The 13,885-nt window shown below is 42.8% G+C and overlaps 1 protein-coding gene across 1 annotated transcript; it reads right to left on the reverse strand.

Moving 5' to 3' along the window:
* Nucleotides 1–4,255: 4,255 nt before the first annotated feature.
* On the reverse strand, nt 4,256–13,294 carry LOC308466644 (uncharacterized protein). The gene is made up of 4 exons (XM_080987578.1): nt 12,921–13,294; nt 8,521–8,862; nt 7,496–7,614; nt 4,256–6,027 (listed from the first exon to the last, which is right to left on the reverse strand). Exons 1-4 carry the CDS (start codon nt 12,985–12,987, stop codon nt 5,917–5,919), a joined length of 639 nt encoding a protein of 212 aa, XP_080843704.1. The 5' UTR covers nt 12,988–13,294; the 3' UTR covers nt 4,256–5,916.
* Nucleotides 13,295–13,885: the final 591 nt, after the last annotated feature.

Genomic DNA, 13,885 nt, shown 5'->3' on the forward strand with positions numbered 1-13,885 from the left:
GTTTTGTTTGAGATCCATCAACATTTACAACTCTGTGGCTTTGATTAGACAACTTAAACAGTATTACCCTAGGTGTATCAATGCAGAAACAAGTACAGTCATACCTCGGGTTAAAGTAGCTTTGGGATGAATATTTTCGGGTTGCGCTCTGCGGCGACCCGGAAATAACGGAGAGCGTTACTTCCGGGTTTCGCCACTCGTACATGCGCAGTTGCTCAAAATTACATCATGCGCATGCGCGGAAGTGAGGAAACGTGACCCACGCATGCACAGACGCACAGTCACGTGTTACGTTCACTTCAGGATGCGAACGGGGCTCTGGAACGGATCCCGTTCACATCCAGAGGTACCACTGTACATCAGAAAGAGAGAGCATTCCTTGTCTTAAGCATCTCTTTCCAGCTGCCAGCTCACTGTTTGGATCCTACCACTTGAGGGAAGAAGTGAGCACACACACCAGCCCCTCTGCTTTTTAGCACTGACTCCAATTCCCACCACCCTTCTGAGTAATACCCCTCCCCACCTTCTCACTATATAGAAGGATCTGGCAACTTCTGTTTCAGTGTATCTGAAGAAGTGTGCTTGCACACGAAAGCTCATACCAAGAACTAACTTAGTTGGTCTTAAAGGTGCTACTGGAAGGATTTTTTTTATCATCCCTGCAAGAAAGTCTGAGCTGAAATGAATATTTATATGCTGTTCCCTCTTGTGAGTTCGTGAGCTGGTAAGCCTGAGCTTTGCTTTGCAGAATATTGGCAGGTAAACTGAGCTTTAAAAATAACTCTTTGAAGGGCCTCTGCAGCGAACAGCCCAGCCCTTTCTCTCCTACCACAAGACCACCATCATGAGACCACGGAAAAGGTGTGCCTATAGCCAGCTAGAAAAGCACGAAGAGTGCCTGAGAGGATCTGCAGCAACAATCATGGTTTGCTTTCAAATACTTTTTATAAAAGGAAACAAACATGCAGCTTGTGTTGAGAGCATTCTTTGTAGGAAATCTTTTCCCATAACTGATACTGGACTTCCTCAGAGCCATGGCAACATGTATTTTTCATTCTCTCTGACTTACTATTCATTCAAAGCACATCCCCCCCACTCAAAGAATTCTGAGCACTGTAGTTTGTTAAGAGTTGCTGGGAACTGTAACTCTGTGAGGAGTAAACTACAGTGCCCAAACCTCTTTGAGGGAAAGAATGTGTTTTAAAGGTATAGTATGTACACACAACCTATGTCTTATCTCCAAACCATGAACAATTGTTCAATCCCCAAAGTATTTCTTTGGTTACTGTGGTTAACAACTTGTCTCTATTGACTAAACTTTCAGGATGTTATTTTTATTTTTATTTAGGTTACTGATTTGATTGTGCAGAGCGTTTTGACTCATCAGCAGAGAAAAACCTTGAGAAAATGTTTGCCAAGACATCTTTGAGAGTTACAGAATTTCTCTTCACTGTTATTTCCAAAGTCCTACCTAGGGCACTGCATATAATACAGCCCTTCTCAACTGATTCAACATCACATCTTTTAAATTCTCTGTTTCACAAGTCTACGCAATCTGAATCCAATAGCCACAGTGCTTTATTGTCCCCCACAGAGTTGGTTGTGGATATGTGGGGACTGCAAACTGTTCTTGCTTTGTAGCACTTTCTCCCCACACAACAACATCAGAGCACCCCTGCTGGATCCTGCCAAACTCCACCTAGTCTACCATGCTTTTCCCCACAGCAGTCAGCTAGATTATTGTAGGAGGCTCACAAGCAAGGCTTCTGTGCAGTAGCTCTTTCTTGCAGTTGCTTTCCAGCGTTTGGTGTTTCTGTCTTTGAAGGTTCCTTATATCCACAGTGTCCAAGAGCCATACATCCTAGATCAACTATGTGATGCCCTCCAAATGTTGTTGGGTCCCAGCTCACATCAGGTCCAGTTAGCATAGCCAATAGGCAGGGATGATGGGAACTGGAACCCAACAACATGTAGAGGGCACTACAGTAGCTACACCCTGTCAGAGAAATCCTACCATACATTTAAAGCATATTTAAAGCACATGGCTTCCACCAAAGGATCTTGGGAACCCAAAATTTTTAAGGGCAACTGGAACTCACTGGAACTCAGTTCCAGCACCTCTCAAATGGGTGCCATTGCCATTATAAGAGAACAAGGGAGGTATTCATGGTGAGTTCTGGCACCCCCTTTTCTAGAAAAACAACACTGTTAAGGGTGCTTTGAATCATAGCTCTGTCCAGAGTAAACTACACTTCCCAGAATTCTTTGGGGGAAGTCACGTGCTTTAAATGTATGGTGTGGATATCACTTAAGCTAATGGCATCGCCACCTCTTCTAAAAGTGCATTGTGCAGATACTAGTGCTAACAATTGTCCTATATCCTATGTGACAGATACAGTGAACTATTAATCTATTAATCTTCAAGGGTAATGTAGAATTGTGCAGTGACATCTGGAGCCAGAGAAGCTTAGAATTATAGAATTGTAGAGTTGGAAGGGACCATGAAGGTCATTTACTGGAAAAATGTTGCTATGGTATTATCTAATCTAATGTCTTGTTTTAAAGCTATGTAATGTTGAGCTGTTGCTTTTTTACCTTTGTTATTTTCCTTGTCATCTTGACCATGAACTATGTAAAACTTTTCTGTAGCAGGCATCCAATAAAACCAGATAGAGTTCATCATAACACCACACTAAGAGAGCATTAGGGTTTTGTTTTGTTTTGTTTTGTTTTTACAAGCACATTAAACCAGCAGCCTAGGGGTTGTACTGGAGCACATGTTTAGAAGGCCTGGGTGAACAAAAAGGTATTCACTTAGTACCAGAAATATGCATGTGATATGCACACTGCTAATACTCTCTCCTTCCAGGGATATGAATCCACATCTGGCTACATAGTAACCCACCAAACGATTGACACTAATTCAGGGGTAACATCAGAGGCCGAGTTTGCAATGTGGCATTTCTAACTTGAAGCTTGTGTATCTCACTATGAATGGAGACTTGAAAAGCTTCAACCATAAGCGTCATGAAGGTGTCCCTGCTATCTTAGGAGAGGCAGATGGCCTTTTCATTGGTGGTACCACAAATGCAGAATGCTCTCCCTTTATCTGCCGCTTACATTATACCCTTATCTGTCCCAGGTGACGACCTTTTTATTTTCCTGAGCTTTTCGGGTGTCATTTCAATCCTGCTAACTGCTTTTTAAATTGTGCAGCTTTTGTTCAAATTTACAGTGCTTTTTTTGGCGAATTGTTCCAGGAATGTTACTGATGGGTGTTATAGAAATACTGTAAACAAATAAGCAATGAGTTACCACACTCTTCGCAATCTAGAAACCGGAAATGATTTTTAAAGTATATACTCAGCTGGCCAAATATCACAATGGACTCAGCTAGACTGGTAAAGAAAAAGCGATTTATATGTGTTGTATGTACGATATAACTTTGTGCCACCAAATGACGACGTGGAGTCCCGTTTTTCCATACCTGTTTTCCCTGTTTAAATTTACAATGGCTTTAAACTGAAACGCTTCTTTGATGTGTCTAGATCCAGCCACTGATTATTATTTTTCTAAACCATCTTACAGTCCAGGTGTCAAAACAACTTTATAAATGTCTCTCAGCCACACTGCAGCTGCCCCTCACCAGTGCATTTCCTGAGCAAAAAGTGTGTGCTATAGACAGGAGCATTTGCAGGAAAGTGGGGTCTGTGGTCTTCTCAGTGGCTCTGAACCCAGGAAGCTTGTTTTGCTCAGTGTTGCTCAAGCCTGTCATTAGAGTGCACAGAACCTGCACACCTTGCTAGGCTGTTTGCTCACCAAAAGAGGTGCCACACAAAAGGCTCCCATTCTGTGTGCCAACCCCTTCACTTTACAGAAATTCTAGTGTTCCTAAGATCTGTGAGCACCAGCACCAGCCCACAACGTTTTGCCACCTGAGGCCAAATGTCCTGCCTCCTGTGCTGCTGCTTCTTCCACCACCACCACCAGGCAGCCCCCTGCACTGCAAAGGAACAGGCAGGGCAGGCCTGCCCCACAGTGATCCTTTCAGCCGCTGATGCAGGAGGAAGGGGAACGTAAAGGGGGAAGTCTCTTTTTTGTGTCCCCCTCCCCAATTGCTGCTGCATCCATGCTCCCCTTGTTGACACAGGGGAGGGGAAACGAAGAGTTGGCAGGCAATACAAGCAGGGAACAGCCCCTTGTAATCATAGAATACTATGGTTTATTTGTTTACCATTTTAAAAAAGATAAACCATTTTCCTTTCCTTATAAATGCATTTATTTAGTTATGAAAAGACTGATGACTTCACCCATTACAGCAAAACCTGTTCCTACAAATCTTACATTAACCCAGTGTTTGAATAATGGTTGTCATGTATGGGCAGAAACTTTCATTAGCCCATGCATTTACGTACTTGCCCAGCTGTCGTTCGTGCCTCCCCCAAGTAAACAGTTCTGCAACCTTTCCAAGAATCACTGTCGCTCATTCATTTAACTGGCATTCCAGTTACCATAGTATTTGCCGGAAAACAGACATGGGAAAAAAAAGTGCAGGGTATAATACATCATCTAATCATAAACCAGATTACCAATAGGCTCTCCAGGTCAAAGTATGATAACAACAGAATTCCAAGGCATGTGTGGAACATCAGGTGACATCAGTGAGTGGGTTGCAAGAAAGTATAAATAAACAAACTCCTAGGATGACTAGTCCCAGAAGGAGGAGTAGAGAAACCCATGAATATCATGGCAGCTGGAAGACAGTAGGAGGAGAAATCTCATTGACTGGTAAGAACATTTGTTGTACAAGTGCGCACCACATATGTTTGTGTCTTTCTAGGATGTATGGTAACCTTAGGAAATGTCAGTGTTGGAATGTAAACCAAAATTGTGCAAGGAGGATATCCTGTGGTGAGAGATGCCTCAAAAAATACCTTTTGACGGAGATTGATTGAAATGTTTATAGCACATTCTTGATTGAAATATTTATCGCTCATTCTGGCAACAGAAGTCTGAGGAAAGGACCATTGCTTTGTGTGCAGAAGGTTGGAGGTATAATCCCTGGCAGCTCCAGGTAGGTCTGTTAGAGGCTGCTATCTGAAAACCAGGAAAGAAACTACCAGACATAGACAATTCTGAACTAGATGGACCAATGGTCTGACTCAGTAAAAGGTAGCTTCCTAAATTCCTATAGACTCATAAACTTAGAAGTCTTGCTAAGCTCACTTTTTATCGGGAGTCAAATACACAGTATCAAACCCTGGGAAATTATGTTCTAGGAAACAAAAAATCACAAAGTCAAAAAACCTATGCAAATGTCTAAAAATACAAAATTATTACTTCTTACTATACATTATAAGGCTGACATAATGCTGCAACTCCATCATGATTACAGAACAGCAAGCAAGAAAAAAACACACCCAAGTGGGGGGGGGGCAGCCCGCCCATGTGAGCTGTTTAAAGGAGAGTGGGAGGTTTTGCAGACCACACTCTGAAGTGTGTGCATCACTCCTTAAAAAGAGGGTTTGGAAGAGCTGTGAGGACAGGGATTGGGGTGAGCTGTGAGAGAGTAGGCAAGGGGATGACTGGTGTGTAAAGTGAAGGGGTTGTTCGAGTGTAAACTGAGAAGTGGGATTGGCTTGGTGTCGGGAAAGGGGGAGTGGCAAAGGGGTTAGTAGGTAAGCAGAGTGGGTGGTATTCTTGCTAAAAAGTTTAAGTTTAAAGTATTATCGAAATGCCTTTTTTCCAGACAGTGACTTGTGCTTCCTTCAGTTAAAGTGGTTATAATAACAATAATTGATCTTGATTCTTAGCAGATTCCAGCTTTGTTATTCATTGTTTGCAGTAAATATTGCAGCAGTGGATTTTGCTGGGTCTGAGAATGACGGGATTATTCCATCTGGCAAGTGATCACTTCTAATTATTATATACATTATTCATAGTGTTGCGCCTCAGGCTGCATGTCATGTCTTCATAGACCATATTTTGTGTTTCTGCTGCCTTTCCTTTGTTGCAGCATTTCTTGATCTGTTAAAGGGGGAGAAAGCAGACAGCAATTAATATGCATTGCTCACAAGGATCCATCCCAAAGGGCTGGAGTCAATATTGATAAGGGGAGGGATGGGTAGGCATGTGTTGATCTGATACCCAGTGTGTTGGAAAAAAATAGGGTATAGAAAAGGAGAGCTTTGGCCTCTTCTATACCCAAGCAGTGATACAGATCACTACTATAGCAGCTTGAAGACATCTGCGCCAGTCTGGAGAAGCCTGGTTCAACTGACAAAGACTTTGAAACAATAGCACTAGGCAACTCACACCTAAAAGGTAAAGGTAAAGGGACCCCTGATCATTAGGTCCAGTCGCAGACGACTCTGGGGTTGCAGCGCTCATCTTGCTTTACTGGCTGAGAGAGCCGGTGTACAGCTTCCAGGTCATGTGGCCAGCATGACTAAGCCGCTTCTGGCGAACCAGAACACCTGAAAGTATTTTGCTGCAATTATAATGGAAGCAAAATTTATCACAGGATTGTGATACATTAGCACTTGGAAGCAGGGGCAGCAGATGTTGCTCCCTAGCTCACTGGGAGGCCAAATACTTTGCATGCAGAAGGTCCTTGGTCCAATCCCCAGCATCTCCAGGTAGGTTTGGAAAGGACCACCATCTGAAACCCTGGAGAGCTGCTGCCAGCTAGTGTAGGCAAAACTGAACTAGATGGACCAATGGCCTGACTCAGTATAAGGCAGAATGTCTTTGCGGGGGAAACTCAGGAATGCAACAATTTAGGATGAACGTTATCTATGTGTTCAGAGATACAGGGCTTCTCCACACTTCCTGTTGTCCTGCTGCCTTCCTCTGGGGAAAACTGTGCTAGGAACAAACAGCAATTCAGATTTTTCACCAGATTGATGTTTGCTCCAACTGAGAGCTGAAGGGTTGGGTTTCCCTGGGAAAGGAGCAGGCAAGGGGAGAACCACTTGGATCCATGTCTAGAAAGCGTGGATCAAGCAGAAAACTGCTTGGACAAGCCCACGCTGTTGTGGATGGCATCAATTCTGGGGGGAGAAAAGCTATCATGGGAGCACCTGTCTTTTAGGTAAAGTCATCACTGGTATTACTCAGGTTTAATTATTGCAGAGGAAAAGCCATTAGTGTGCTTGACTATTCTGTTAAATTGGGATAATTCTGCATACTGAGTCTGTCAACATGCTTTGATGTACTTTTGAATCTTCAGTCTATTTCTTTTCTCTTCATCACCGAGATTGCATGAGCCCATTCAGTCCTGAAATAACTATGATACTGAGTCCAAGAGACCATCTCATTCATACAGACCCATGAAGAAGCACGTTATTATGCCAACAATTTAGCAATTATGGGGAAAGGGAGAGAGATTCTGATGCTATATACTTGGGAATATTTCCTCAGTGAGGTGTAAATCTTTTAGGAGGAAGACTGATGGAACTCAGCTAACATAAAGGAAAGTGTTAGTCATACTCACATCTATATGAGATAGGATAAAATATCCCAGTCCAACAAGCAAGAGCAGTGACATGAAGATAAGGATATATGGCACCCAGAGAAATGAAGGACACTCGGTTAGCTTCATAGCTGAGGCCTCTTTAGAGATAGAAAGAGAGGAACATGTTTTGTTACTTTCCACACAAGCCTATGGTGAAGAAGAGCAAATCAGGAACCCAATTGCTATCCTACGGTTGTGGATGCAAGTTTTGCCATTTACAAGTCTTTCTCCAAACATGCCCTAAGATATAAATGTCTATCATGAATAGAAGAATTAATGCTTGCTTAATTAACATTATCTGTACTGTCCTTAAAGAGTTAAGGGCATCGTCCAGAAGAGGGAGACTCCCTGATTCTGCCTCATCTCTGTCTTCTGGTCCCCCTTCTCTTCTGCCTCTGAGTCTGGACTGCCCTCTGCCACAGCCTCTTCCTGCTCACTAAACCCTGTTGCTTCTTCAGCTTCTGTCACCTCTTTCTCTCAGCCTGCTCCCATTTCTCCCTCTGACTACTCATTGTCTGTCCCGTCCCCCCCACCAATCCCCTGGCTCTGAGCCTTCTTCCACTGAGGGTTCCCTTGGGGATTCCCCAGTTGGTGCCTCCCAGCACTCCTCTGCATCCAGCCAGTCCATGACAACTTACTGCACTGATGGTATGAGTTAGCTGTGCATACAGTGGTACCTTGGGTTACATACGCTTCAGGTTACAGACTCCGCTAACCCAGAAATAGTACCTCGGGTTAAGAACTTTGCTTCAGGATGAGAACAGAAATTGCATGGTGGCGGCGCAACAGCAGTGGGAGGCCCCATTAGCTAAAGTGGTGCTTCAGGTTAAGAATAGTTTCAGGTTAAGAACGGACCTCCGGAATGAATTAAGTACTTAACCCGAGGTACCACTGTATATACATGCACAGACACATTTTGCTAGATACTTGTCTTTCTCTTTGTAGCCAACAAATAGTGCTGCCATTCCCTCTAACTGTTGAAGTAATGATTGTTCCTGACCCACCTTTCACTGCCAAGATGATAGTGCTGAAATTCATTATCCTGGGCTCCTGGTTAATTATCAGAGTGCCCCCACACAAATACCCATCACTGTCATTCTTCTTCACATGCTTCAGCATTATCGTCGATGCGTTCTTCAGCTGAAAGTACTCCATGCGGTATGCATATTCAGGAGCTTTGGTCATGTGTAGACCCTGCTTTTTCACATATAGCACATCCATGGCTTTCACAAGTGTCCGTCTCAAACGCAGCCCTGACATCGCCAGTTGGTCAAACTTGCAAGTAATATTGACAGACTCTCCTTCCTCAGCAGTGATAACTATTAGTTCTGGTTTGTTTTCTGTGACTTAAAGGGAAAAAAGGGGGAGGGACAGGCATACAGGACAGGTGAGACTCTGAAGAGATTGGCTGTATTGCTGTGAAATAATGGGACTTACCTATACACTTGCACAATTGACTTCAGCGGGTTTTAAGAAGGAAGGATTGCACCAGGTTTCAAATGCTGAAACCAGCAGGAGCTGAGAGTGGATACAATCAATTCCAGTTTCTGAAATGGTGGAAGCCCTTTCACTCTTGAGTAGGAATGGACAGCACAGTCAATTTCAGTGACTCCCAGTTTCTTAGCTCCCCAGTCTTTGCCACATTTCTGCGTCATCTGCATTCTTTCAGAAAGCAAGTCCTCATGAAAATACGTCTACATTTTAGGGTGCATTTCTCCTAATAGACACGTTTTTGTATGTTCTTTTCCCCGGCTTGTATATTTCTGCCGTGTATTTTGTTATTTTCCTTAGTGCATGCATTTTAATGCATGTTTTCCTAATAAATAAATTTCTTCAGAAATATTTTGGTTAGAGAACTGCGCTGCAAAATTTGGAAATGCAAATTCCAAAGGATACTGGTGTTTCAGTTTGTGCACTGTTTTGGGATGCACAAATCAGGTAAAAAGGTAAAGGTAAAGGTACCCCTGCCCGTTCAGGCCAGTCTTGCCAGACTCTAGGGTTGTGCGCTCATCTCACTCTATAGGCCAGGAGCCAGCGCTGTCCGCAGGTGGTTTGTATTAAAATGCAAAGTGAACCCAATTTCTCCCCAGGCTTTCTTGGGAGATAAAGGGGATACATATTCTTCCAGATTGCGCTACTGCTTCTGGGAATTCAGCCTTCACACTGCAACTACGGTAGTTCCTGGAGAAATCAGATTTTCCTCACTAGCACCAGCATGCTTTTGAGTTTTGGATATGAATGTGCTTGTCGGCACTTGTCCGTAGCCCCTGAAATATCACTGCTTGCAGGAGACAGATACAACACAGGGATGTTTAATTTTTTTTAAATAAAAAAATGCTTGTTATTGTTTTAGCATTTTTCTGGGTGCGTATTCTAATGTTGTGGGTGATGAGTTATCTGCTGCATGAGACCTTTAAGAGAAAATAATGGAGAATTTGAGCAAGAGAACCACCACCACCCCTCCAGAAGAAATGCCTACCACTTGAGATTATTATTTTATTTAGTTTCTTCATCCTGGAAGACTGTCCCTACCACGCGCGCACACAGAGAGAGCACTGAAGAATGTCCCTTCCAGTTTTATTTGTTTGCCTGCTTAAAGGTATGAGCATGTTTTTCTTTGTCCAGTCTCTCTGTAGTAAGACTGATCCCCCACATGGAAATTTAGGAAGCTGTGTTATACTGAATCAGACCACTTAGTGAATCAGACCATTTAGTGAAATATTGTCTATATAAGGGCAGTCCAACTTTTCATACTAATTGGGACACAAGATTACTTCAGCACAGAATCTGCGGCCCACACACTGAATTAAATTTCCATATAGTGAATTAAAGTGTTCACAATATATTTAATATCATTTAATATAAACAATATATTTAATTAAATATATATAATTAGATACACAATTCATATATTTAATTGATTTAATTATTAAACAAATTTAATATCCAAACAGATGTATGCACTTTTGTTAGCAACCCATGACACAAATGATAATTTTTTAAGATTTTAAGATTATTGTTCTTGAATCTGGCGGGAAGGCCACAGGTTGAACCACCTTAGTCTACACCAGGGGCAGTCAACATTTTTGCACCTACCGCCCACTAATGCGTCTTTCTTGATGGTAAAATTTTCTTACCACCCACCAGTGCTCGATGGAAGGAGGATTCAGCTTGTGCCATAGAACCCCCTACTGCCCACCTAGAATCCTGAAACACCTACTTGTGGGCAGTAGGGACCAGGTTGACAACCCCTTAGCCCTACCTGGAGATGCCAGGGATTCCCACTGGCCAATTTCACGCATAATGCCTAGCCATGGTTTGTTTAACAAAGTTAAGCACAGTTGACAAATAAACCATGAATTGTTTCTTTAAAGCTTGTTTTGTTTTACAGCTGCTCTTGCCTTTGTTGTTTGGTGAGTGTCTGAAGTGTAGTGGTCAAACAAACCATGGTTTACAAAGCGTGCTGAGTTCACATATACCATCAAATCAAGGTTCATAAGCCAATAACAAACCATGGTTTCAGACTGCGGTTTGCTGGCAGTAAGCAAACAGAGCCAATCCACCGAAAAGGGTTCACACATAATTCTAAGCCATTAGTAAACCATGGTTTAGTAGTATGTAGAAACCGGAGCACTGTTGCTGCAGTGTTTTCTAAAGACACTCACTTTCATTGCAGAAAACCTACATTTCTCAGCATCTACCCCATAACATTATGTTAATAGGAAAATGCAAAGTTCCTGACAACTGTCATCCACCCACCCACCCTGCCTACCATCACAGAGAGGCCTACCAGAGCCCATCATCACCTTATTCTGATACAGCCAAAATCATTTAGTTTAGATAACTTTTTTTGCATAGACATGAGGACCTGCTTTCTGCTGTTTTTATTTGAATATTTGATATCTTTTACTGTCTCCCCGCCCCCATTGAGAACTCAACATTTATGGAGGGGAAAATTAGGCACGATGAGGACTAGTTCTCAGAGAGCTTTGAGGAGAGTTCAGTATCTTAATCTTTTATATATAAATTTAGCTTACACCACCATGTAGCCACTAATTATATTCATACACTCAGGTTTCAAAATTAATAATAGACTATTAACGTTGCCTGCAGCAGTATTTTTCTTTTCTGCAGACACAAACAGTGTTTTGCTCACTGGCTGTGCAGCAGGCACGCACGCACGCACGCGCGCGCACACACACACACACCAAGCAAAAATCCCTGTCAAATGCCATGTTAATTGACCGTAGCTCAGTCATTTGATCTCAAAAGAGGGTCAAACTGCACTTTACCTTCTACACACTTTTCAGAAAGCATTGTAAACTGGCTCCTTTTATTTTGAGAAAAAGCAGCTATATGACCCTGATCTGGAATCTGAACCACATCAAATCCTGCAATAGCTTACGATCAGCACCACATTTGAGTGCAAAATAGCAGCTGGGGCGGGGTGAGATTTTTTAGTAGGAAATTATTAACATGTAAATGGCATCATGTATGCAGTGAAACATTTGGGCCATGTAGATTATGATTTATGAATCCAAAAATCTTCAAAAACGTAAAGATTTCAAATTGGGAATTTCAAATTTGATATACATTTTGGGATTCATGGGACTTTCAACTGAGGTGGGTGGGGGATAATGTTATTTTTCAAGAGTTAAAAGATATGAGCAGTTTCTACTTGTATGATTTAAACAGCTATGATGGCTATGTAGGCAAAAGGGAGCCTCTGAAGCAGGGCCAGTCAAATACATTTTGGCACCCGAGGCAAACTACTAAATGGTGTCCCTTTGCCCACCAGAGAAGAAGGGGTGAAGATCTACATCAAGAATGAGGGTGGGGAGAGAAGGATCCACATTGGGATCTCCTGCCCCTGTGAATCCTGCTGCCCTAGGCAATCACTTCACCGGGCTTTATGGGTGAGCCAGCCCTGCTCTGAGTTCACTTCAAGACAACTAGTTTATTGAGCATTCACCTTAATAATTTTTCAAAAAGTTTGCAATCCGATTGTATTTTTGAGCATTTGTTCTGTTTGTGGAGAGGTTAGAGAACATTGCATCAAGCAAACATTATGCCACACTTCCTAGTACATTTCTCCATCACCTTCTTCAGCAAAATGTCTGGAGGTTTGTTTGTTTTTCTTAGCAGCGGGGGCACAAGAGCTCCAAATCAAATTTAATTGCACAGCCTGAATTTGCTGGTATGTGACTGAATCCCATCTGAAAATAGCAACAGTCTAGAAACGCCCCAAGAAACAGTAGGTTGTTATTGATAGAACCCTAGTTGCAGAAATGGGGAGGGGGAGGACTTTAGGGGGGAAATTAAGGAGGCAACCCCTCCCCTCCCTGCCACAGATACAGATACAATGCAGCAAAGTCAGAAAAAATAGTAATTTTCTTATGCTTACCATCGGAGGCTGACGTTCCATGGGGAAGCAGGAAGAGAACATGCATGGCAAGCACCCAGTTGGGCATTTTGCAGAATGACTCTCTTAAAACTCTGCAGCAGAACTGGCTTGTTGCTAAAGTGACTGAACTGATTCTGAACTGAAAACACAGCAACCCCGAGGACTGATGTTAACCACAGCACAAGTCACATGGGACATGTTGAGCTCTTAAGTGTGATGGGTATGTGGGTAAGAAAATAAATAGATAATGAAACATTTTCAAGGCTCGGGGTTCAGAATTGTTTGTGCTTTATATGTCTGGGGAGCTGCAAGTCTTGTGTTTTTCTGAAGGCAAAGCTTTTGTAAACAGCTGTTCAAGTAGACCAGCACCCAGCCACAATAGTGCATATATTAGATGCTATAGGAAGTAGGGAGGCCAGATGCAAAAGAAGACAGGCTCCCATAGTGCACCTGTTAAGTGTTGCGTAGAAAAGAGGGGTTTCAGCAGGTGTAGCTGGCATAAGCTGTACCTAGTGCAATTCCCTTTTCTACACAGCAGAGCCCTCTTCTCTTTTGCATTTGAAAGGGATGCAGTGAGTTACAAGTAACATACAGTAATTGGGCCCCCCACTAGACACCACCTCAGAGCAGGGTAACATGTGCAGTGCTTGCTCTGCTCTCACCACCATCTGTTACTGGACCTGCTGTTCTCCTGAATATCTTATAAGATGGAGGAGCTAGAGCTATTTATAATGGATGCCATGTGAGATGGAGTCCGTGCCTCTCTCATGTGGTCAGGCTGCTGCTCCTAGATGTTGTCTCCTTACACTCTCCCCCAACCCAGGACAAAATGTCCCCTCTCTGTCCCAGCAGCTCTGCTTCCAGGGCACCATGCTGCCAGCCAAAAATGGAAAAAAAATAGTAATTCTGTTTGTTAATCTGTGGGGACTGGATCATGCACAATCGCACTAACATAAGATAACAAG

This window comes from Podarcis pityusensis (genome assembly GCF_964106645.2).
Source record: "Podarcis pityusensis genome assembly, chromosome: 2".
Lineage (NCBI taxonomy): Eukaryota > Metazoa > Chordata > Lepidosauria > Squamata > Lacertidae > Podarcis > Podarcis pityusensis.

Excerpts from the sequence above, each read along its gene's own strand:
- LOC308466644 (XM_080987578.1), bottom strand. The coding sequence starts at position 12,987 with ATGCCCAACTGGGTGCTTGCCATGCATGTTCTCTTCCTGCTTCCCCAT. Across the intron at positions 7,615-8,520 it reads TATCATCTTGGCAGTGAAAG|AGGCCTCAGCTATGAAGCTA; the intron begins GTGGGTCAGGAA and ends CTATCTCTAAAG. Across the intron at positions 6,028-7,495 it reads TTATCCTATCTCATATAGAT|ATCAAGAAATGCTGCAACAA; the intron begins GTGAGTATGACT and ends CCCCTTTAACAG.